The 26,184-nt window shown below is 39.0% G+C and overlaps 2 protein-coding genes across 3 annotated transcripts in view; one reads left to right on the top strand and one right to left on the bottom strand.

Annotated features, from left to right (window-relative positions):
* Positions 1-1,324: 1,324 nt before the first annotated feature.
* LOC125236422 (apyrase-like) lies at positions 1,325-17,410 on the top strand. Its single transcript, XM_048143217.1, has 11 exons — positions 1,325-1,548; positions 2,269-2,491; positions 5,937-6,134; positions 6,932-7,062; positions 10,531-10,678; positions 12,532-12,658; positions 13,251-13,408; positions 14,381-14,462; positions 15,605-15,763; positions 16,607-16,749; positions 17,264-17,410. Exons 1-11 carry the CDS (start codon positions 1,433-1,435, stop codon positions 17,387-17,389), a joined length of 1,611 nt encoding a protein of 536 aa, XP_047999174.1. The 5' UTR covers positions 1,325-1,432; the 3' UTR covers positions 17,390-17,410.
* A 362-nt stretch (positions 17,411-17,772) lies between these two features.
* The window catches only part of LOC125236620 (apyrase-like), a 30,200-nt gene continuing 21,788 nt past the window's right edge, over positions 17,773-26,184 (bottom strand). Inside the window, exons 5-11 of one of the 2 annotated variants that reach the window (XM_048143486.1) lie at positions 22,748-22,898; positions 21,416-21,542; positions 20,527-20,678; positions 20,169-20,250; positions 19,730-19,867; positions 19,077-19,213; positions 17,773-18,639 (exon numbers count right to left, since the gene is read on the bottom strand). In XM_048143486.1, the coding sequence (XP_047999443.1) occupies positions 18,514-18,639; positions 19,077-19,213; positions 19,730-19,867; positions 20,169-20,250; positions 20,527-20,678; positions 21,416-21,542; positions 22,748-22,898 (913 nt within the window). In that variant the 3' untranslated portion in view covers positions 17,773-18,513. The remainder of the gene's footprint in view (positions 18,640-19,076; positions 19,214-19,729; positions 19,868-20,168; positions 20,251-20,526; positions 20,679-21,415; positions 21,543-22,747; positions 22,899-26,184) is intronic. The other variant, XM_048143488.1, reaches the window with a different exon arrangement.

The raw sequence follows: 26,184 nt of genomic DNA, 5'->3' as shown, positions 1-26,184 counted from the left end.
GCAGGCAAGAATTCATTTACCCTTTCCGCAATTACGACAAATGCAAGATCTCAGTCTGCAGTGGCGTCATCATCCTTGTACTCAAGAAGTAGAAAAATAAACCATTTATGAACACAATCTTCTTCGTATCTTCACGGCCGGGGGACTTGACGACTGTGAAGTGGTGACCACTCTTCACTCCAATGGAGGGTCTCCATGGAAGACCAGCGTCAGAGTCCTCCAGGGTCCCTTGGCATGAAGCTGAGTGGAGACCTTTTCAGTTACGCTTTAATACAATAATAATGTTTTCCCCTCACTAGCTCGGAAACACGTGTTTTGTCCTTTAATACCAGCGGGTAAAAACGCATTTTATCCACTAGTGGGTAAAGTAATTTGACCTTGAATAAAGTAAAATTAACTGCTTTAAGATTGATAAAAGTAGGTGAATCTAGTAATAAAGATGATTTACCACCTGTGGAACTACTGGAAGCAGTGATAAACGCATTTTTTGCGTTGTAGTTTCCTCGCTATAGTGAGGGGAAAAGTTTTGTGTTACACTCGGGTGCAAATATATTTTACTTCTCGTGTGTTAAAAAACTCGCAAGTTCAGGATTCTATTCTCGAACCACTCGCTTTGCTCGTGGTTCAACTATAGAATCCTTTCACTTGCTCGTTTTTCAATTCCACACTCGGCGTTAAAATACAACTTTGCCCCCTTGTATAACAAATAACTATTATTAGTAGTAGTAGTAGTAATACACTTTATTGTACAAAGATAAGAACACACACAGTAAAGAAAAAAAGAACACACACATCATTTGTACAAATTGTATTGTTTTATTGTATTTATTATGTTAGTGTTGTTAGTTAACTTTAAATTAAGCGTTTTTGAATAAAGTTCTTCTATTCTATTCTATTCAATGGTCTCCACGCTACTCGATAGGTATTACTGGGCCCGATTCATGCAGGCAATGTAATATTGCCCTCTGTCCTCTGTCACAGACCTTACCGATCGGAATCTAGCTAGAGACTATAGGGTCCACTGATAATTAGCATCAGTTAGAAGAAGATTAGAAATAAATAATGACCCCCCCCCCCTCCCAATTACTTGCACAATTCTACTATTTCTAACATCACTGATCAATGCATGCGATTTGAAACTTTCGGCATTGATCTAATTATTTCGTTGCATCCAAATATTTTTCCGGCACTTATGCCATTTGTTTCAAAGCCTGTGACTTCAGTGACGAAAACATAGACTATGAATATGTCCTTACATGCAAGATGAGTCGTTATCATATTATCAGTTCTTGAAAACGTCTTTATTCGTTCAGTCTGTATCCAATCGTCCGCCCGTCTAGACGTTGACCGTGAACAAACGTTTTTGTATAATATTTAACGTAAATTCGTTCCGCGCAAGTGTCGTCTAATTTGTTGAAGTATTATTTTAAAAATGGATGTGAGACATTTTGTTTTTGTGTTTTTCGTGTGTGTGGTTCACGGATTTACTTTGCCTTATGAGGGGTTGTTTAAGCTGGATATCGTGCATTATAATGATTTCCATGCAAGGTATGAAAAACATTTAGCTATGATATAGAACATTACGATACAAGAAGGTTCAATTTAGTACGGCAAAAAAAGTGTGAGCTCAGTCCTTATTGAAGGTCCATGGTGGCTACCGATAAAAGTTTAATAAATTAAAGTTTTAAGGTTACGTACCTACATTACATTTAGCATTTAGCAAGATATCCAAACTTTGAAACAGAATGTGAAAATCGCAACAGCCTATCTCACTAATTTCGTTCAGATTCCAGATACGCTAGAATCGCTAGCTAGATAATACATCATTGGCATCGGCATTGCTTTCAGAAACAATAAGAAGTTTGTAAGATCATCGAATCTTAATTGCAAAGGCCGAAGGCCGAGCTCCGCGGGAGCCAAAGGTCCGGAATAAGAGATCTTCCAAATATCTTACTTGAGAAGACCGACATCTAAAGTACAGCTCAACTCTTGTTATTGTCATATTTTTAAGATAATTGTACCAAAGTGCATGGCGAATTTATCAATGAATTCATTCATAATTTCTCCATGCACTTTTGCAGCTGATAGTACCTCTTGAGCTGCAAAATTGCATGGAGAAATTATGAATGAATTCATTAATAAATTCGCCATGCTCTTTTGCAGCTGATAGTACAACCAAAACCCTGTCCCTCCAATTATATTTCTTAGGTTATCGTATTTTCGCCCAAGTACTTGAACGTCTTGAACATATACAAAAACATATTCCAGATTCGAAGAAACCTCCGTCGACACCCCATCCTGTCGTTTCAACAACAACTCCTGCCTCGGCGGATTCCCTCGCCTGTACCACGAGATCCAGGTCTTGATGAAGGAGAAGCCAGATGCCGTCCTCCTGAACGCTGGGGACAGCTTCCAGGGGACTTACTGGTATACGCTGTTGAAGTGGAATATTACGCAGCAGTTTATGAATCTGCTAAATCATGATGCTCATGTGAGTGAATGTTTTTAATTGTTATTTTTAACCCCCGACGCAAAAACGACGGGGTGTTTGACGTGTCTGTCTGTCTGTCTGTCTGTCTGTCTGTCTGTCTGTCTGTCTATCTGTCTTTCGTTTGTTGTCTGTCTGTGTTTCGTTTTCGTTTCGCGTCGCAGAAATGCCATTCGACTACGGCACCTGGCCCGCGGGAGTATGTCGCCGCGAGATGGACTACCTGTCCTCCATTAATACAATCAGACAAAGACGTGTCAAACCTCGCGGCGACATACTCCCGCGGCCATCATGTGCTAGGCCTACTGGCCCCGTAGCCGAATCTTTCTCCGGCCAAACGAAAGCGATACGCCGCTCTGTCGCGCCAATACGCAAGCGATAGGGATAGATATCTACTAGCGTTTCGTTTCGTGAGCGTTTCGTGAGCGATTGTGCCATTCGGCTAGCACCCAGGTATGCCATGTGATCCAATGTTGTTACCCGGCAAGCGACCGGTTAGAATCGGCCTCTTACTTATGAGAGGTATTTGAGGTATGGCAGGTAAGCGTGGGACCACCGTGTGTTATGCCACGTGTGAGATGTCTATGATATAATAACATGGTAAGGTATATTTTCAACCTCAAAACAATGTATAACTCATTTATCGATGAGTTTCTTGGAACATAACATCCTTTGTCTAAACCAAGTCTAAACATAGGCAAGTTTATGGTAAGAATGTTTAAGAACTACAAGGCATTATCACATTCATAGTCTTTTTATAGGATAAAGGCGTTCACGAATTAAACTGAGAATCGTGTCAACTTGTAGTTTAGTAGCAATTCTTGAAAAGGAGGAAACTGCAAATTATTCTCTTTATAAACTAAGTGGCTAAGTATCGTTGGTTGAGGATAATGAACACTTTCTTGACAGTTAGTTCTATTGAGATGGATTATTTATCTCTTTGTCTCTTACGTAGGTATACATCAACCTTTATGCACGCATATGATACATAAACAGTTTACACGTGCATATAATGTCTTAAATTGTAGTAATAATTAAATATAAACCCCCTTATTATAAACGTACACTAAAGTTATCAAGCCGATAAAGTTCCCTTTCCGTTTGTCCCTTTATCGGCTTGATAACTTTGTACTGTACGTTTATGAATAAGGGGGAAAGTATTTTCACCTGGCTGGATGGCTGAGATACGCGCCATATTCGTGAACGGGTGCTGTTTGTGAAGACCGGTCTGTTTCAGCTAATAGGGGCTATGCTATTCTATTTAATTTTGAATGAGATTACGTTGAGGTCTGTTCGATACTCTTGGAGAAATTAAGTATACATATATATTTTTTTTTCCTTTGCTTAAGACAACAAGAAACTCTAAAGTTATTTTAGTTATTCGGTTTTTTCTTCATGTATAATTTTTTTAGATGTACTTTGACACTTAGAGACTCTAAACTTTGTTAATATTTTTTTTTTATCGTATCTTGTTTTTTTTTTTAATGCATGTTAAATATAAGATGTAATGTTTTGAAAAGAAGTGGCCCGCCGAGTTTCTTGATAGTGGATACCCTCCTCCAACTGAGGGGGACTGAAATCTTCTCGAGGCTGAGGCGTTTAGAGCCGGCGTAGTTTTATTTGACGTTCATAAGCGGTAATATGCCTACTTGGAAAAATAAATATTTCATTTCATTTCATTTCATTTCATTAACATTAATCATTCAGGCAGAAGAAGAGTCTCATAATGGTTCTCTAGTTTTGTTTAAGTAGTTTAAATAGGTTCCAACATGGGTAACAATAATGTATAACCTTTCATTTGCAGTTATTCAGTAGAGCTAAAGATTCAGTTACCTACTAGGTTTACATAAAAATGTTAGTGAATTTCGACACGGCAACACGTATCTATTTTTAGATATACGTGCGTTTAGTATGCTGATGTATATTATATTATATCCTGAATTTCTGTCTGATAGCGTCATATCACCAAATCGCTTGTCTTGATAACAAATAAGAATGTTTTCCCCTCACTAGCTCGGAAACACGTGTTTTGTCCTTTAATACCAGCGGGTAAAAACGCATTTTATCCACTAGTGGGTAAAGTAATTTGACCTTGAATAAAGTCAAATTAACTGCTTTAAAGTTGATAAAAGTAGGTGAATCTAGTAATAAAGATGATTTACCACCTGTGGAACTACTGGAAGCAGTGATAAACGCATTTTTTGCGTTGTAGTTTCCTCGCTATAATGAGGGGAAAAGTTTTGTGTTACACTCGGGTGCAAATGTATTTTACTTCTCGTGTGTTAATCTTGATAACAAATAACTATTTTACATCTATGATGTATCTTATCTATTGTGTTATAATAAGCATTCCCCGTGTGATATATTATATTATAAGAATATTATCTTATATCTTTTAACGAGAAATTATTGTATATTTATTTATATTTATATATATACCGACGATCTCGGAAACCGCTCTAACGATTTCCCTGAAATTTGTTATGTGGGGGTTTTCGGGGGTGAAAAATCGATCTAGCGTAGCCTTAGATCCCGGAAAACGCGAATTTTAGAGTTTTCATGGGATTTTCTTTCGCGTTAGTAAACGCAAAATATGGTCGTTAATTTCGCCGACCGCGCATCGGCTGGGCGTAGCTCAGTCGTAAGAGGTCGGTCTAATGTTCGCAAGCACATCGTAGGTGTCAGGGTTTCGAATCCCGGCCAGAAATAAAGTTTTTGTTTTTTTCTTTGTATTTATGAGTTTTTTTTTATCTAAAGCGTGATATAATAAAATAAAACCCCAGGTCGCCCAAATATTATAATTGATATGAGATACAAGAGTATGGTTTACACATACACCTTGGTATCCATCCATTTAAACTCCCCTGAAGGCTCTGAAAAGCTAAGAAGACGGCTCTAAAGGCTCTGAAAGGCTATTGGCAACCACAAATTTGACGATGGTTTCCTAGACCTCGCCCTCCATTACCTTTGAAGGTCCTGGTTCTCACCGGCCTCACTGTAAAATGGACATTCGTCGCCCCTTTTTTTATAGGTCATCGACAGCAAGCCTCGTCGCACCCGTACTCTCGTTCACACCGCTCTTGAATATTTTTTTCTGATATGTCGTCGTCAACCACGAATTTGACGATAAGCCTTCAGCTCTCTCGTCCTACCTTTTCGCTTTCAAGACCGCAATTCTCACGGATGAACAATGAACATTTACTTAGTTAATTACCTACTAACTCTCTAGGTACTGACAGGCTTCGGCAACCATGAATTTGACAAGTTGACAACGGCCCCTCCGGCCTCGCGCCCTAGCTCCGCTTTGAGGGCCCTTGATCTCGCCACCAATATGATATTTAACCTAGGACACCTTAGGACCTTCTCCTTAGACAGGCCATCGGAAACTACTCGTGCCCTAATCCACCTAACATTCGTCTTAACCTCATTATACCTTACCTTTCCTCAGGCCATCGGCAACCACGAATTTGACGACGGCCCCGCAGGCCTGGCGCCGTATCTCTCCGCTCTGAAGGCCCCAGTCCTCGCCGCTAATATGGACGTCAGCAGGGAACCGTCTCTGCAGGGGCTGTTCAAGCCCAGTATCATCATCAAGAGGAAGGGCAGAAAGATTGGGATCATTGGATTGATTACACAGGATACTAAGGTATGGAATAACAATCAAGATAAATGGGCTTACCCTAAGCCTGCCCTAGCTTGCCTGCCCTAGGCTTGCGTGGCCTAGGATGGAGTGAGGTCGCCCAGAAAACGCCTTATTTAAGAATTCATGCTAGAACTGGAGGGATGTGACATATATGTCATATATATAAGCTGTCTTATTATATACAGAGTAGGGCCTGTAACAAAGGCGAAGAATTGAACTGTAGGCTATTCTCCTTATACTGATCAACATTTGTTCAGTGACTTTTAAAAATTATAAAGTCTTTAAATTTTTAATTTTTCATACAAAATAAATATTAGCTTCAATGTACGCCATTATTGTTGTCATTGACGTTATCTGTCACACTTTAGACTTAATAGAATTCGCAATACATTACCTCTTAGAAAAAACTTTCAAGGGTGATAAAAATCAAAATACAAGTTATTTTTAAAAGTCGCCGAACAAATGTTGATCAGTATAAGGAGAATAGCCTAGAGTTCAATTTTTCGCCTTTGTTACAGGCTCCACTCTGTATAAGCTTACGTGGCCCTTTTTATGTAAGTCGTTCTGTCCCGTTCCGTTCTGGTGTGAGTCATCTTTAATAGGACGAATTGAAAATGAGTGTCCTTGTTGGTTGACCTTAATATTTATGAAATAATTACGAATTCCTTAATAAGCGCAAGCACATTTTATGCCCACTCCGCAAGATATAACAGGTGACTAAATAAACATTGTAGGTACGGTCGGTAATAATGTCACACAAATTTTATCACGTTGATAACTTTACACGCTTATTATTGCAGACTCTTTCGTCAGCTGGCAACGTAGAGTTCACTGACCCCGGTGAGGCCACGAAACGAGAAGCCGAGGCGCTCACTAACCATGGGGTGGATATCATCATACTACTCTCTCATTGCGGGTTGGAAATTGACAAGTAAGTTTAATCTAACGGCTACCCCCTTAAAGGACGACTCATAATAGTCTGTTGTCGGGCCGAGGCGACCGGCACGTCATTTCTATGACGGATGCCTCAACTCAGTCGTCAGCTGGTAATGTAGATTTCACCGAACCTGGCGAGGCCACGAAACGGAGGCTGAAACCCTGACTAACCAGGGTGTGGGTGTGGATATCATTATACTACTCTCTCATTGGGGGTTGGAAATTGATAAGTAGGTTAATTGCATCAAACGGCTGCCCTAGCCTTTTACACGAGAAATGCATTCTACTCGTATTCTTTAGGTGCAGGACTGTGTGCTTAGCCGAATGCCCAAGCGTTTCACGAGTCGTTCACGATTCGTTCACTATTCGTTCACGATTCGCTCACGATTCGTTCACGATTCGCTCACGATTCGTTCACGATTCGCTCACGATTCGTTCACGATTCGCTCACGATTCGTTCACGATTCGCTCACGATTCGTTCACGATTCGTTCAGGATTCGTTCACGATTCGCTCAAGACTACTTGTATAGGCTAGTTTCCTACTAGTCAAATCAGCTTCTTTTTAAGAACTGTCAAAACGATTTGGTACTCACTATGAAATACTGAGGAGTGACGTCACGGTCAATTCATTTACTTTATGTCTTTCTCTTTGACTTATTAAATAGAAATTATGTTTAAATATAACTACTGTCCATATTTTTCTTCTAATTATGTGGTGCTTTATTTCGTGCACTGCATAAAATATAGTCGAGTTCATAAATATGTGTACATTTCTTCACCTTAACTCGTTACAATAAGGTGAAAAAATGTACACATATTTATAAACTCAACGGTACCTATCGTACGTGCCCTAGAATTAGTCGCTTCAGGTAAGGCGTGAACAAGTCAGCAAAGTAGACTTGACAGAGAACTGTCACTTTGGTTCTTCCTAGCAGGGAGCTAATGTGCCACTTTGCTTCCTATTTTCAGGGAAGAAACGGCGTCTTTCCGAAATGGTGATGTGAAAAATATATAGGTGTGTAAATTGACGCACAATATGTCATTTTTACTGCAGACATATAAATTGTGTACAGTTTCCTAATACATCTAAATCTAATCTAGTGATGTTTATTAATAGACAGTTCAAGGTCATTTATTTTTAACCGTTTATCGTTAATACGATAATGATAACCCTATTTAAATGCCTAGGTAGGTTAACATTATTGATGTAAAAGATAGTTAAATAATTAATTTAATAGTTTTACATATGTATCGATAAAGACCACTTGTTCTTATTGATTTTTTTGCTCATGTGCCTTCAACGTGACTTGACGTACATATAAGTGGCTCAAATCTTATGTAATGATTGTAATGAATGAAATTGTATACTACATATTTACTAGGTAACCTAAGTAGGTAGATGTGTTAGATAGTTAAAACCCTAGGATTCCTAACATTTATCTACAATAAGTAAATGTAAACCGGACTAATTACAATAAGGCCTATCACCCTTCGGGTTGAAAGGACAGATGGCAGTCGCTTTCATAAAATTAGTGCCTATGCCAAATCATGGGATTAGTTGTCAAAGCAGACCCCAGGCTCCCATGAGCCGTGGAAAATGCCGGGATAACGCAAGGAGGACAATGATGAAGAAAAGTACACGGTTGCTCCGTCTGTTATACACCGTGTTTCACTTAACACTAAAAACCTGAAAACAGTTTGTTCAGAATCGAGAGTAGAATCGATTGAGCTATATCTTGATGGGGGTAATATTTTTATTTAAATTAGTATTATTAGTTATTTTTTACGTGCCCATTCTATTGTACTCGTAATACAACATTGTGTATATCGCATTGCTAGAGGTTGTTTACCTTTTTCAGTATTTAGGGGTATTAATACTGGCTGGTTACTTGGACGATTATTTTTTCCGCTACTAGTTTGACGTTGTTTGTCAGTTTAATCTTAATGTTTATCATTAAGTCATAACAAATTGAACTCGTACCTAATTACAACCTTGTCATTTTGAATATTGGGTTTAAATTTGCTTACTGCGATGTACTGCGAGTGACATCTTAGCTGTCTATTGGTAAACCTTATGTCGTTGCAGTAACGTACACAAATAAATAGTCTTATGGTTTATGATGGTAGTTAGCAATTATTTTATTGAGTGTAGAGCTAAAAGTCAAGTAGAGCTGTACAGAAAATTAAAAATTCAATTAAAAAAAAGTAACGATCAGATTAAAAGATGAATACTGTAGATGAGTTTAAAAAAATAAAAATCAGTTGGGGTGTCTGAGGTTTTGAGTGATACCGGAAACACGTTGTATAATTTAAGTGCCAATAAAATATTGTATTATTTGCTGGCGTAAGATATACAACCTGCATAAATACCTAAGAAGTTGCATTTTGCATAATTTACCGTGTAAAGAATAGCGTGAAAACAAAAGATGTCTGATGTCAGCACTCAGCACAGTTGCTTCCATAATTCATAAACCACTAACGACGTATCTTTATTTATGGAGTGTCACCAACAATATTAAGTTTAATTACTTTGAATTAAAAATAAGGAGAAACATACTTGAATTTAATATTCAAAGTTATAAATTGTGCGATTCTCCTCTTTAAAAATTATTGTTCTTAAAATGGCAAATTAGTATGTAATATTAAAATGATCTAGCTAGATGACCTGGCCCCGTAGCCGAATGGCATTTCTCCGACGCCAAACGAAAGCGATACGCCGCTGGCTCTGTCGCGCCAATACGCAAGCGCGATAGAGATAGATATCTACTAGCGCTTCGTTTCGTGAGCGTTTCGTGAGCGATTGTGCCATTCGGCTAGCCACCCAGCTCTTTTTAGGCTGACAAGCATAGTAGTTAGTGGTGCCGCTTACACTTTTACCCCCTTATTCATAAACGTATTTTAAAGTTATCAAGCCGATAAAGTTCGTTTGTCCCTTTCCGACGTATTAGTGTGATAGAAAAGGACAAACGAACTTTATCGGCTTGATAACTTTAGAGTACGTTTATGAATAAGGAGGTTAGTATTTTAAGTACGCGAATAAGAATTTCACTACTCCCCGTAGGTGTCGTAGAAGTCGATTGTGGGATACGGGCGAGAGGCTGGCAACCTCTCACTGCAATGTCACAATTTCGTTTTCTTTCAACCCCTTAATTTCAAAGAGTGGCACTTAGCACCGGTTATGTGAATCGTGACCCTTTTACTGACGGATGTCATGGTGCAACGCAAATATGCACTTAACGGTCATCAGAGCCATTTTTAACGATAAAGGGGGCGTCAAAATATGTTGATTTAACCGGCCCGTAGACTTGAGTAGTTTCATATGCTCTGCGGTGCCTGCCCCTATCATGGGATCTGTATCCCAGCCTGATATGATTGTATGTATGTTTAATATTTCACCAACACAGTCACACCGTGTAAATTCTTATGTTAAGAAATAATTTAATTGGTGAAATATATTTCCAGGAAACTCGCCCGCGACTACGGGAAATACATCGACATTATCATCGGAGGGCACACCCATTCTTTACTATGGAACGGGCCGTCGCCCAGTGGCGAGGCAGTCGCCGGCCCCTATCCCGTTTTTGTCGAGAACGTTGCTGACAAGCACAAGGTCAGTATCATAAACACCATTCTATTGATGATGATTTTCTTTCGAGAAAGAACCCTCGAGTCATCGGCCCTACTTACTACGAGAACTTACCTGCCGATCTGAGAAAAGAGCCATGTGACGAAGCATTTAAGCGCAAATTGAGAAACTTTTGTTAGATAACCCCCTGTACCTACTCTGTAAATGAGTACCTACATGGATTTGAATTTTTAATGACCGATGACATTATGATATTTTCTCCGTTATATAATATTTTCTTGCTTTGTGATAATTTTATGATATTGTAACATAATTTATTAATTTTATTTAGCTTGGCGTGGCTTGGCTTTCTTTGCAAATGAGGATCCTTATTGGGAGACATAATTATTTTTATTTCGAATCTATTATGTAATTTTTGACGATCATGATCAGAAAATAAACATAATTTTGACATGTAGCAAATTTATAGTGTAATTTTTATCATGAAATAAAGAAATCTAATGGATGGCCTTGAATTAGTCAGAGTCCACAGTGGCAGTAGAGACTTGTCTGAGTCCCACGATAAGCTCAAGAAGGCTTGTGTTCTGGGTACTCAGACAACGATATACATGCTCGAAATGTGTAAATACTTAGAAAATAATAAATATACATCCATGACCCAGGAACAAATGTCTGTGCTCATCACACAAATAAATGCCCTTACCGGGATTCGAAATCGGGACCGAAGAACCGGAGTTTAGAATAACTTTAACATGTTGTCAAACAACAGAGATTATGGCAGGCGTAACTTTAAAGTTTAAACCAAAGATTTCACATTATCCGATCCGATATCGGATGTCGGAAGGATTTCAATAGAAAAAAATCCAAGATGGCGCATGTAATGTATGGGATATCGGTCCGACATCCGATATCGGATCGGATAATGTGAAAAGGCTCTAAGGGGGTCTACTACTAAAATAAGAATCAGTTTCAGAAACCTACTTCACGATCTTGTAATAAGTAGTAACATTGCATTGTCAAAATGTTGAATAAGATGAGCTACTGACTCTGTTAGGCAGCGTCCACACTTATGAGACGCATGTCTTGCGGCGCTGAACGGACGTCTCCGCCACGCCGCCTGCGGCCCGTGGCGGCGCCGCGATGCCTGGAGGCGCGTCTTACGTCCTTCCTATACAAAATGTACTGAGGAGACGTTTTTTGAATTACATTCAGGCGGCGTGGCGGAGACGTCCGTTCCGCGCCGCAAGACATGCGTCTCATTATAAGTCATAACTTCATAAGTGTGGACGCTGCCTTACACCAATAGGGATAATATTGGTGCAACAGAGTCAGTAGCGTTTCGTTCGCCACAAAGCGTGACCGATTGTCACATCGGATAGGCCGACTGTAAAGATCTTCAGTAACCAGTCACAATTGCTCTAAAATTTTCGATAGACTGTTATCAAGTAAAATAAAGGTGACAGCTGGTAATTAGAGTTGCTAAAAACATTGTTCTTGCCATGGCTGAGTAGGTAAGCAGTTGGGCCATTTTTTTCAAAGTTGTCCACCCCACTTTTTTTTGGATTTGGAAAATTTTATGTGGTTTCCACTCAGAATCGCGAGCTCTTTCAATTCTAATAGGAGAAAAAAAGTGTCCCAAGGTTATTTCCCATTCCGTTACCATTTTTTCATACATTTTGTATGGCGGTCACGGAATGGAAATGTACGAAAAAATGTATGGAATTCTTGGGACATTTTTTTTTCTTCTATCAGGATCGAAAGACCACGCGAGTGGAAACCACATAAAATTTTCCCAGGAAAAAATGACGGCCCAGTTCTTCTAGGTTGGTAATTACCCACAAGAATACTTATGAGAGTACATAAATGTCTGGTTCCAGGTGCTAATAGTGCAAGCATCAGCATTTACCAAATACATGGGCAACATGTCTGTGTACTTCAACTTCCGCGGCCAGTATGTGAAGCATGATGGCGGACCTATATTCCTCGATCGGACAATTGCTGAAGGTGACCCATAACAATGTTTTAATTTAAAGATCTTTTATTTAGTTTCTCTTGCTTTCAGAAGGTACCAAGTCTCATGCTCACTTTAAATATGATGTGGCTATCCAACATCAACGGAGAGTCCACACGAAAATCAATTTTTCCAAGTCGAATAAAACTCTAGAGTGAATCAAATCACTTTACATCAACTTTACGTGCTAACTATGGAAATCATTAGCAACTATCAAGATAATTAAGATACTTAGCTGTAATTACCTATCAACAGTAACTAATTTCAGAACAAAAGATTCTTTGATCACTGTTTTTCATCAAGTTTCAAGTTCATGCTGAACGTTGCTAAATATTCCGAGTGATCTGAATGAGGAATCTTACGTCAATATTCTGCCATCAGAGTGCAAACCATCACACATACTATAGGATAGTGTATCTATTAATCTAACTTAAATAATTCTTTTTTGAAAAGTTTTCATTACTACATCAAAGCGGTTCGCGGTAGGCCCTTGATAATGTGCCAAAAGACACATTCTTTACAATGCTTTGCGTAATAACCCTTATTGATGAAATAAATGTTTGCGATGGTTATGACTTTTTTCAGACGAAGTCATCAAAGCCAAGCTAGCCCCATACGCCAAGCTGGTTCACGAAGCCGAAAGCGTACCTATAGGCGAGACTCAGACCACGCTCAACTATGAAGACTGTGTGTTCGGCGAGTGCGCGCTGGGAGATGTGCTGGTCGATACCTTTAATGATCAAGTACGTTCATTTTTACTTAATAGTAGAAAGTAGTGAAGAGTGAAAGTGAGAACACTATAGGTGGGTTCAGGCATACAGTAAAGAGTGACAGGGATAGCTATGCCAAGCTAGTCCACTCGGCCGAGAGCGTGCCCGCAGCTAGATGAGTAAAACCGGCCAAGAGCGTGTCGGGCCACGCTCAGTGTAGGGTTCCGTAGTTTTTCGTATTTTTCTCAAAAACTACTGAAACTATCAAGTTCAAAACAATTTTCCTAGAAAGTCTTTATAAAGTTCTACTTTTGTGATTTTTTTCATATTTTTTAAACATATGGTTCAAAAGTTAGAGGGGGGGGGGACGCACTTTTTTTTCCTTTAGGAGCGATTATTTCCGAAGATATTAATATTATCAAAAAACGATCTTAGTAAACCCTTATTGATTTTTAAATACCTATCCAACAATATATCACACGTTGGGGTTGAAATGAAAAAAAAAATCAGCCCCCACTTTACATGTAGGGGGGGGGGGGGTACCCTAATAAAACATTTTTTTCCATTTTTTATTTTTGCACTTTGTTGGCGTGATTGATATACATATTGGTACCAAATTTCAGCTTTCTAGTGCTTACGGTTAGTGAGATTATCCGCGGACGGACGGACGGACGGACGGACGGACGGACGGACGGACAGACAGACATGGCGAAACTATAAGGGTTCCTATAGTTGGCTACGGAACCCTAAAAACGATGATTCACACTAGACCGGAACGCGACGGATCGATTCCTCAATTTTCAGAATATTTCATGTGCCCGGAGACCATGTGACATATTTTATAGTATCACATCAGCCCGTTTCGTTCCGTTTTACTGTGAGTCATCCTCTGACTTTCGATGAAGTAGACTGATATTTCCCCTAACAATGATTAAACTCTCATAATCCATTAGTATAAACGGATTTTAAAAACTGAATTTTAATAAACTGAATTTGTGTTTTCAGGCCAAAGCTGTAATAAAGGCGGATAAGGATTACCTATCGTTTATCCAGAGGGGCAATATAAAAGCGTCTATACTCAAAGGAGGTAAGATTAAAATCAAAATACTGCCAACAACCTACACTATAAACATTCGACTCTATTTCGATTATAACCATGTTTAAATGAAATTGCCGTGTGGTGACGGGTTAAGAATTTCACCACTCCCTTTCTTCCCGTGGGTGTCGTAGAAGGCCACTGTGGGATATGGGTTGAATTGTGGCTTAGGCGAGAGGCTGGCAACCTGTCACTGCAATGTTACAGTTTCGTTTTCTTTCAACCCCTTATTTGCCAAGAGTGGCACAGAAACTTGAGTAGTTTCATGTGTTCTGCCTACCCCTTCATGGGATACAGGCGTGATTGTATGTATGTTAAATGAAATGTGATGTGAAGTAGTTATCTAATTACTTGTACAGTAAATTGAACATTTGAAATATTAAAATAGTTTGAAAATTATCAGAAAATTTATGGACTTATTTCTAGGTTGAAGGAAGAAGGTATTGAACCTTAAGAGTTGGTGATTAGAATCTCTGCCTATGGCAGTAAAAATAGTTATTTGTTATACAAGGGGGCAAAGTTGTATTTTAACGCCGAGTGTGGAATTGAAAAACGAGCAAGTGAAAGGATTCTATAGTTGAACCACGAGCGAAGCGAGTGGTTCGAGAATAGAATCCTGAACTTGCGAGTTTTTTAACACACGAGAAGTAAAATACATTTGCACCCGAGTGTAACACAAAACTTTTCCCCTCACTAAAGCGAGGAAACTACAACGCAAAAAATGCGTTTATCACTGCTTCCAGTACACTACTGTACAGTACTGTTTCACAGGTGGTAAATCATCTTTATTACTAGATTCACCTACTTTTATCAGTTTTAAAGCAGTTAATTTGACTTTATTCAAGGTCAAATTACTTTACCCACTAGTGGATAAAATGCGTTTTTACCCGCTGGTATTGAAGGACAAAGCACGTGTTTCCGAGCTAGTGAGGGGAAAATATATTTTTCATTTCTAATAAGAGAATCTACATTTTGGTGTCGAATCTAATAACTCATTCTAAAGACAATATAACTCCATAAAAGACAAATAGAGTGTCTAAGAAACTGAGGTTCCATTAACCCAGCATTCAATTCAGCTTTACTACTCATATTACTTTGACAAAAGGTCTCTATATCCATTCTCTTTTTTCCAGCAATCACCCAAGGCTCAATCTTCGAGCTCCTACCCTACAACGACCGTATAGAAACGTTCGAGCTGCAGGGTAGACACGTCCTGGAGGCTCTGGAGCGAAGTGTGCGTGATGCCTGGGCATACACGCCGTTCAAAGGACCCTGGGTTCTTCAAGTGTCTGGTAAGCAGAAGTATCTTTATAGTAAGGCTGCCTCGCTCTCTGATTGTTAAAAATCGAATCCATATAAGTATGTAAATTCTGTATAAGTATGTAAATATAGATACACAGGCCCGTGGTTTTCTGGAGGCGCTGGAGCGAAGTTTGCGTGATGCCTGGGGGCATAGGTACACGCCGTTCAAAGGACCCTGGGTTCTTCAGGTATCTGGTAAGTAGACAGCTTTTTTAATGAAATGTATATGACCCAAGAAGATGTCTGCCGCATGTCTCCTAGGGGCGGGCTCTCCATCTCAGCGTTTTCCCGGTTGCATCCTCAGCTCGAACGCTTCGGAGTCCGAAGAATCAAGAGAGCCAATGCGATTGGTAGATTCTTACTCGTCTGCCTGGACATACATGCCGTGCAAAGGACCGACCCTTTAGTTCTTCAGGTGACATGAAGTAGAATTCCATTCCAATGAAGCCCATGTCTAGATTCAGGCGATCTTGCCAATGAACTGGCTGTTTTTTATTACCACGTATTGCATGAAAAATTAGCACGTACAGTCGTACACTTACAAAAACCGATTGTAATTGACACAAGAGTACGTATTTACAAATAAAACCATTGTGATACTTTTCTTAATCTTCTTCTTCTTCTTTCTCCTGGCTATATTCCCATATCACTTTTCTTAATACACACGATTTATTAGTACCCCTCTCCCAAAACTCCTCTTTCAAGAGGAATACGGACAGCAACATAACTTCAACGTCGGCAATGTCGGCATGTAAAATCCATATAAGTTGTACTTGATTTGCATTCCGTCTGCGTCGGACCTAAGACTCACAAGATACCCTTCTTTTTCTCAGGTCTACGCGTGGCGTACAACGTGACACTACCCGAAGGTAGTCGGGTCATGTCAGCAACCACGACCAAAGGCAATTTGAAGCCCGACCAGATGTACCAAGTTACTGCTCCGATCTACTTGGCCGATGGTGGAGATGGTTTCACGGTAAGGCTGCCTGATTATTAATTTTTGCCGTGCTGACATATATAGTTCTTCAACGTACCTATCCTCCTCGGTCCTGGTGCCCTCGTACGAGTACCTAAGGTTTGAACTTTTACAAGAATAAAAGAAAGTTCTAAATTCAAAAGCACACAAGTTTGCCAGGGATCCACGAGGCTATACTTCGCAACCTGATTCTCGCACTATGATTGTTAACGATCACACCCATATGTATTTTGCACAGCCATAAGTACCTAATGTGGACTACATTGTTTAGATTGGCAGCCGACCTCGTTATAGCATTTGACCATCTCATAGGTATCCTATTCATCTAAGCGCATCCTCAATAATGTAAGAGGTCTCTTACAAGTCTTACAACTAGTGACAACGATATCAGACGTACATCTAACTTTCTATATATGACGAATATTTTTGGCTCAAGTTTTTTGTACGATTTTGGTTCCATTAACATATTAGATAGTAGTAAATGGTAATAATAATACTCTCTTTTCCTTTACAGATGTTCAAAGATAACAGGGTCAACCGGCAGGTCATAGGTCGCGACCAGAAATTATTCGAAACTTACATAAAGAAACATTCGCCGTTAAACATAACAACAGATGGACGTATTAAAATAAATTATTAAAATAAATAAATATCAAACCTTTGTTTATCTTTACTTGGAAAAGAAAAACAAAAGAGATGTTTTTTTAATTAATGGTAATAATTAAATAAAACATAAAACGGGGTGGTTATAGTTATACTTATAAGGTTGGGCTCATATATTTTTTCTATATGACAAAACAAAAAAACCTATTTCATAAAAAAATTCAAAGTCAAACGCCATTTTGAATTCGGAATGAGCAGGTAAGTAAAAAGAAAAAGTAAAAAGAAATCTAGATTTTTATGATTTCTTTCTATTCTAAAAGCTCAATGTGATATTACACACCTAAAATATTGCAGGCGACAGGTGACTAACCTTCTAGGACCTATTTGTATCAAAGGGGTTAATAAAAAAAAAAAAACAAATTCTGTAAGTATAATCTGCCTCTAAAATGAGACAGTCATTGATTTTATTAACCTTAAAATAAGTATCACATTCAAATTTGAACTATAAGCCTCCTATCACACTTGGGTATCAGAGGCGTTACTTTTTTCACATATTTCGTGAACACTTCGGCTTCTTCGCCCAATTGACTAACATCTTTTGCATTGGTGTTTAAAAGCTGGAAACAACACTCATTTTTAATTGAAGTGTGAAAAGTAAGCTGTTGATGGTTGGTGATTTTTTTACTACGCCATAAGTTGAGAATTTCGTGTTTATTTTATTTGCGCCGAAATATTTTAAAGGCAATTCACATGTTTTTGACTGAAAGTTCTCGATTGATGCGTTTTGGTGGAACTCTGTAATGCGATTAGTTGATGCGAACACATCGCGCGCTCGATTGGTCGCGTAGGTTAACCGCTTGGCAGGGATTGGTGCACAATGCTCGCCACTGTAGGTACTAGCATCATTTTTAGTGCCCGTAGGTTACGTCCTTACGAAGGAATACCACAGACTCTCTAAAAGATTTATGACTCGAAAGTGCCACTTAATGCCATCTACAATCTAGTGAGCGCAACAGAGAGTTTTCAATGGCGGCACCTATTATTGGCATGCTTTTAAGCGGTCGCATTTTAATGTATGACAACGTCGTGTATATGTAGTCTGTGGTAATATATATGTCAACGTTTGCCCCTTATTAAAAAGCTAAATAGTCATAATTAAATTTAGCTTATGATTTGTAGTCGCCCGTCTACCGAGGAATTGACAATGGTGATTTTTTTGACGTAGTTCAACAAAGCCTCCCAATCTTTACCCATGTTTACTACATCTTTGGCGTTGGTGTTTAAATGCTGAAAAGCAAATTAATAAAACACATTTACACGAGACATTCACAAACATACACAAACTATTAATTTTATAAAATTCATAGAGCAAAAGTAGGCAAACCTAAATTTGTAAAGGATGACTCAGACTATAGCCTAGAAAGATTCGGGGCCTGGCCTAGGCTATTGACAATAAAACAAGGCTAAAAGAAAAGGCTATTGACAATGTAACTGTGTAACACCGTTAGCGACATCTAAGATCTAACTGGCGCCATCTATTGGTGCACAGTGTAAACAATAATTACAGCGTAGTTTTATGGAGCGACGGCGAGTTATAAGTGTTATAACATATGTACTACTAACGCCGTCTGTTGTCGTGTAGCGCTAATTAATAGTGTTACAATTATAACTTTTTAGTATTTGGGATATCAAGACAGAGTTTCGATTATTTAAGCGATATTTACCGTAGATTTATCCTTCACAAATTGTGGCGTAACGACCTGGTATTCTTTTTCGTCTTCCATCGGTTTCCATTCATCCCCTTCTTTGGCTAAAATTGAATCTATGACATTGCTCGTTGTATTTATAGTTAGTTTCAAACCTACAAAAAAAAAACAATATCTATAACATACAGTCGCGTAACAAACATATCTAGTATAGTAGGAAAGTCGTTGCGCTTGACACGCGAAGTCGCATTAAACAGGCAGATCGCTTGATGGTAAATTATTACTGCCACCGATGGCTAGCTGTAACACCAAAGAACTGCGTTACTAGCCTTTAAGATGGGAATACCCTTTTTTTATTGACTGTCTGACCTATACGGGCAAAAACAGGTTGGTACGGAAATACAACAGCACAGTATAAGGACCACTCAATAGTTAATCTCCGAGAGCGGTGACGCGGCCCGTACTGTACTGACGCGACCGGCATCCTCCGGTTACGCAAGTACTCACTACACTTCGCTGCGTGCGAGCGCTACTCAAGGGCAAACCGCGCGCCGCAAAATTTGTTAGAAGAATTATTACTGGTTTTATAGTCTGGTGGAGCAAAGCGCAATTTAGGACTGCCAACCGTTATGATACTTAGATCTAACAAGGATGCCAATAGTAATATTTACCTCCCACTTGTGGCAAATTATGTGGATTATTTTTCAAGCATTCTGCTAGCTCCTGTTTTACATATTTTCCTTGTATCGTGTAAGAGAGTATCGCGCTGCCGAAAGGTAGTACGTTCATCAAGTCACCTTGGGTTATATCTGTAAGCATTGAAACATAATGTAATACTACAAACGATTATTTAAAAAACTGAAACTTAAATTTTAATGTGAATAAAGAAGCACATACAATCTTCAAAAATAATCTTTACAGTAGTATTAAGGATGACTTGCATTAGAACTATCCGAGACCGGGACGGGCCGTCCGACAACTCGTTTTCCATAAGTGATCGGTGATCACGTGATGCTTTCTATATAAAACTCCTGTCCGGTTTCGGTCCGGTCTAACTTAAGTCATCCTAAACAGTCGTACAGATGGCTGTTTTAAGTGTGGATTACTCACCTCCTTTGCCAATAAAAGTCCGTATCATTTTATTGAAAATAAATGAGATAGATGTCAAATTTGATGGAGCTTTCTGCCTTGCCTGTAATGATAAACAATGATATGTAGAGCAAGGGCTAAATACCATAACTTTATAATTTCATAGAATTCACTCGTTTCGAATTTCCGATATACTAATGCATAACCCCCATGAGACCCCCCCCTGGATCCGCGCATGGTTGACACAGCCTTATTAATACATTTTGAGACCCGTTTAACTAAAGTGACGTTTTGACATAGGTCGATTGGTAAACCACATAATTATACTTCTTCAAAATCTCAAAATATAGTTTTATCAAAATGAACTAGGAGAACTCACCACATCCAAGAAAGATTCCGCAATGATGTCTCCAAGCGGACACTCTTCCACACCACACATGGTTAACTCGTCAGTGGCGGTTCCAACCACCCCGTTTATGGTCCTGTGTATCTGGTCCATGTAAGGCTTCAAAAGTGCTTTTATGTTGGGATCTAAAAATAAAAGAATAGGTAAAGTGAAAATAATGGGATAAGATAAAGACTTTTTTTTTAATAAGAGTTTTGAATGATTCACGGTTATTTTCATTAGACTTATATTGACCGGGATATAGACCGTGATTACCTTTTTGATTTACAAAAACCAAAAAGGTAATCACGGTCTATATCCCGGTCAATATAAGTCTAATAAATAATAGACTAGAAATAATAGACTTGTAGGAAAGCCTTATCAAATTAAATATATTATTTTTATTGTTGCTTTTACCCCGAGTAAAATAAACAGTCTGACCCTTAGGAACCTACCCCACCCGCCGGCATTAATGAAACTTTTCTCTTAGGCATTGGCCTCCTATTTAATCTAGATACCAATGTTGATGTGAAGAAGACAACAGGCCCCGTAGCCGAATGGCATTTCTGCGATGCGAAACGCCGCAGAAATGTAGTCTGGCTCTGTCGCGCCAGTACACAAGAGCGATAGAGATAGATAGCTACGAAAGAGATATTATCGTGAGCGTTTGTGCATTCGGCTACGTACACTGAAGTACATACTTCTCTTTAGTAAGAATTGAGACGCGGCCTTGGGCGTTTATAGCAGACCATACTTTTAATTTCAGATTTTCCCACAAAGGTGAATTCAGATCAAGTACCCAATAAAAGTCTGAACACAACAGGAATAATTGTAGAAGGCTATCGTAAAATGGTATCAGTATATGTTCTTTAATAGTAAATACCTTCAGGAATACTTCTGTTCAAAAACACTGGCTCGGCGTCATAAGATACTACTTCCCCATTTGAGTCGAAATTGACACCGATATGTCCCAAATATTTGCTGTATGCTGACGCTGTTACAACGAGGACCTGAAAAAGAGTATGAACAAAATTAAACCCGGCTGGGTCCGGGACTCCGGGTCTGAGCTTCCGGCGCTTGGTTTTGTTTTGTATGACAGGAGACCGGTGTGATCAGTACGGGTAGCATGGTCACGCGATAGACGATAAAATATCAGGCCGTCCCTATCGCACTATGGTAAGTGCGATAGGGACGGCCAGATGTTTTATCATTTATCGCGCGACCATAATTGCCTGCCAGGAGATGCTTTCCATAGAAAATGAAAAGCCGACAATAGGGATGACGATTATATAAAAAAAAATGGCATTCTGTTAAGTCCGTCAGTTAGATCGTCCAACAATACTGGACATATATTTTTCGCTTTTTCTAATTAATGAAAAAATACAAAGATATAGAGCGTCAAAGTTCCGGAGTGGGGGCTTGTGACGTCACTTCTAAGCACAGAAAACCGGTGGTCTGTGCTTCTAAGTAAAAATTGTACCTCGGACACTGGCGATCAAATATATGAAAGAGGCGCGTTCCTAGCACACAGTCTAAGCTCGTGTAGGTGAACGCGTACTGTGCTTGTATGAGTGAAATATGACAGGTCGACTGTTCGCGGTTTTGACAGGCGGTAACTGTGAGGTAACCGAGAGGGGGTGGGCGGCACTTTCAGCGGGGTGCGGGAGTGGCCATACTGTACGCGTACTCTTTATTATACTGTGACCTAGGCGTGACGTCACCCGAAACTTCAACGCACTGTACCGTCGTCATTTTTTGTTTACGAGAAAAAAGAAATAATACGTGTCTAAAATTCTTTTATAATCTAACTGACGGACTAATTAGTTTTTTTTAGTCGTCTCGCCTATTTCTGCAGCACGGACCGTGCCCGATCGAACGTAAATCTTCCTTAATATCTGAGTACGACCATACCCACCTATGTACATGAAGCTTAATAATACTTAATGAAATATATTTGTTAAAGTAGTCAACAGATGAAAATCATAATTCCATAAACGGTACCTATCTTATTTAACTTTTGGTAAGTCTCCATATAAGAACCGAAAATTTTCATGTCAAAAAACTAGTGTGGCGTCCTTCCACAGGGGCGGAATTCGACACGGCATTTCGCGCTGATTCTCTATGGATGCGGATAATATTATGACTAATGATTATGATGAATACTTAGGTAGAATCAACTCCTGTCACAGGAGTTTAAGATCTGTGGTATTGGTACCTTATGCCCCGGTCTGTTGTCAGCTTCTTGGAACTCTGGGTAGCTGCCGAGAACAACTTCATGGCTGGGAGCAGGTCCATTCCAGAGAAGACTGTGAGTGTGGCCACCAACTATGATATCCACGTTTTCACCGACTGCTTTCGCCATTGCTCTAGAACAAATTTTCTAATTAAGCAAACGTCGGCGATCGCATTTATTAGCACTAAATAGTTATTCTTAAAGATTGTTTTTGTAATTTATTGTTACCTTGCAGATAGATTAGTCAGAGTATAAATAACATCTTTTCAAAGTAATTACTTTAAACTTTAAAAAACCTATGTAATAGTAAGCTGTCAATTCATTTATTCGTTAATTAGTTCAATATCCCGTTGATTCCCCGTTGAGAATTTGATACATCTTCATTTCAGAATTATTTTGTTTTTCAAGTAGAAATACAAAGTATTTATGTAGGTAGGTATCAATTACAGATTGAATAAAGTAACTAAGACCTTTAGTTGCCACCTGGTTGGAACCGATCTACCACTTTATCTTAGTAAATAGCCTTCATTTCAGTTTATAAGTCTGTTTATGTAATTAATATTTACAATTTTGCTTAAATTTCACCGTGTACGTATACCTAAATGTCTATTATGTTATCCAGTAGGCGGAAAATCGAGCGGGTTAGTGATCGAGCCTTGGTGAATGACCTCAAAAGGTCGCGACCCTCAGTCATGAGGAAATTTTGATAATTATCAACATAAAGGAAGACTACTCTTTACCTTTAGTCTTTACAAGGAAAGCCGGTTTAATGCATATCGCTTTTTATTTGTTTTTAGTTAACTTTGTCACAATTTGTTGAGCAATATCATTGAGCCATGCCGTCGGATTCTGTAAGTGCACTGGTAATATCCTCATTTTGTTGGCTAATTCAGGTTTAACTTTATTAAGTAGTCTCAAAGTACTTAAACTCTGTCAAACAAGTCTGTCAGTAAATAAGAACAAAGAAAACTAATATGCATCCTTTTCTTTAGGGTGGTAGAGAAAAGGATACCTATAGTTTTCTTAGTTTTTATTTACTGACAGACTTGTTTGACAGAGTATAGTTTCAACGGCCGTACCTAGTAATAATTAATGTTGGTCATGCCCACGACATGCTCATAAAATGACAGATGTAATTAGTGCGAAAGACTTTTCCTTTGTATTCTTACGGAAACATGCGAACTTGTCATGCTATTTCAGTCAGTCTCACTACAAGGTCTACAAGACGTAGGTAGTAGGTACTGACACTGTCTGAACTAGCATGACAAATACGATTGCCGGAAAAATACGAAAGATTTTTTTTTGCACTACATATTGACGTGTATTTAAGACAATGAGCGTCACTCTGTCACGCACGTTGCCAATGACAGCCATAGAAGACGGCGCCACTATCCTAGGAAACCAGAGTTTAAGATATGCCGAGTACTATAAGTATACAGCGTGTGGATTCCATACGGGCGAATAATTTATCCAGTTATCTGATCATACGAATCGTATAGGGATAATCATTTTGTTAAAGTGTTATTAATGAAGATATTTTTTTTTTTAATCTGGCCGTGCAGCAATGTACGCCGTCGAACTTAATTTGACATGACATAAACGTCACGTCGGAATGACGTCTATGTAGACTCTAATTGATGTGGACATAATATATTGCGTACTGAATTACTAATGTATGAAAAAATATATCTCAAAACCATGTAGTTAGGCTACTTAGGTCCGATATTACCCCCCACGATCCTAAGATCCTTCAGCTATTCAGGAGCTTTTCGACCATCTCCACGTATCGGATGATGAGGCTCATGGGTAGCTCTCTGAAGTCCTTTGGCACCAGGTAACCTGCTCCAAAGTTCTTCACTCTTTGTCTGGCGAAGGCGTGACATTCACACATTAGATGTCTGACGGTCTCTTCCTCTTCACCACACATACGACAATCAGTGTTGTCAGCGTGTCCCATCTTGGCCAAAATTCCTTTGACCCCGTATACCCTTAGGGCGTATTTACATGGTGGGAGAACTCGCATGCGAGTTTCATTGCATTGAAACTTGATTGGCGTGCTTAATTGTATGTAACCTTAACAATCCGCAACGTAACAAGTTTATAATTATCGCTGCCTGTACTTTCCATTTACGACTGAAATCTTCATCATAATAATTCTAAAAACCCTAAACATGGTTAAGATTCGCTGCATTATCGTGCGTGGTTGTGGATGTGGTGTAAATGGGGATGGTACCTCATAGTCATCGGAATGCCAATCAGGCCAATCGGATCAGATAGTATACCACGTTGTGTTAGTGCGTTTTCACATTATCCGATCCGATATCGGATGTCGGACTGATACATTACAGGCGCCATCTTGGATTTTTCCATTGAAATCCTTCCGACATCCGATATCCAAAGCGGAAAATTGGCAGATCTTAAGACCCTGTTGACGACTGCCGACGAATATCTGAGGACTGACATTTTAAACATTTAAGAATTAGAGAAACAATATACGCCATAAGATAATTAATACTTAAATAAATTACCACAAAGTCCTTATTGTCACCAGTGGCCACATGGCAGGGTCGCCATGCGATGTGGGGACTAAAGGACAAGTCGATTGTATGGAATATAGGTTTATTCTGCTTAGTATTACAGTGTGCGGTTACTTATATAGTATGGTTAGGAGTTGTAGAGTGAGTGTGACACTAGAGGCTGGTAGCAAATAACATTCATTTGTATGGAGAATATGAACAGCGCCTCCGTACTGGTACCAAAAATTACATCCATTTTCAACGACTTTGACGTCAAAAACTAATATGTGACGTTATCTGGGTAAGGGGACCTTATTGCAGATGACGCTTACGTCCCGTGACGTCGTATTTGTACACGAACATCGCTCATAACGTCGTAAGCGCCATCGACAATAAGGTCCCTTTACCCAGATAATGTCACATAATATATTTATATGATAGATGCTTAGATAGATTGGTCGCTTGTTTCTCACGTTCTGCTAATTACTGGATCTATGTTAGTTTACAGTTATGTAAAATGTTAATTTACATAAACATAAGTTACTTCACAATCCCGTTCAAATTTTGATAGAAGACCGAGCTTATCCACGATCGAAGTTTATTTTATATACGACTTAAGGACAATTTAAATGCATAGACAGTAGCCGCGAGCTATAAATCGCAATAAAGATGTCACTCTATAAAGTATAATGCCGAAGACAGGCAATAGCATCCTTGGTAAAGGAGTGAATAGATTTTTAGAATAGGATATAGTTTCTACTTACTCGTAGATTTATTTCCTGGCTTGTGGTGCTTGGCGAATCTTACGAAAATGGCATCTTCGAATTCTATACAGCGTGTGTTGTTAGAATATTAAGAGTAACTCACATTTATTTCAACTATTTTACTTATATTAATCAACAT

The sequence above is a fragment of the Leguminivora glycinivorella genome, chromosome 19 (assembly GCF_023078275.1).
Source record: "Leguminivora glycinivorella isolate SPB_JAAS2020 chromosome 19, LegGlyc_1.1, whole genome shotgun sequence".
NCBI classification, from domain to species: Eukaryota; Metazoa; Arthropoda; class Insecta; order Lepidoptera; family Tortricidae; genus Leguminivora; species Leguminivora glycinivorella.
This window is presented reverse-complemented; position numbering and strand designations above follow the sequence as displayed.

Bases quoted from the DNA above. Each gene is read 5' to 3' on its own strand.
- LOC125236422 (XM_048143217.1), top strand. From the start codon at position 1,433: ATGGATGTGAGACATTTTGTTTTTGTGTTTTTCGTGTGTGTGGTTCAC. The intron at 12,659-13,250 runs GTGACCCATAAC...GACTTTTTTCAG, and splicing joins CGATCGGACAATTGCTGAAG to ACGAAGTCATCAAAGCCAAG. The intron at 14,463-15,604 runs GTAAGATTAAAA...TCTTTTTTCCAG, and splicing joins AGCGTCTATACTCAAAGGAG to CAATCACCCAAGGCTCAATC.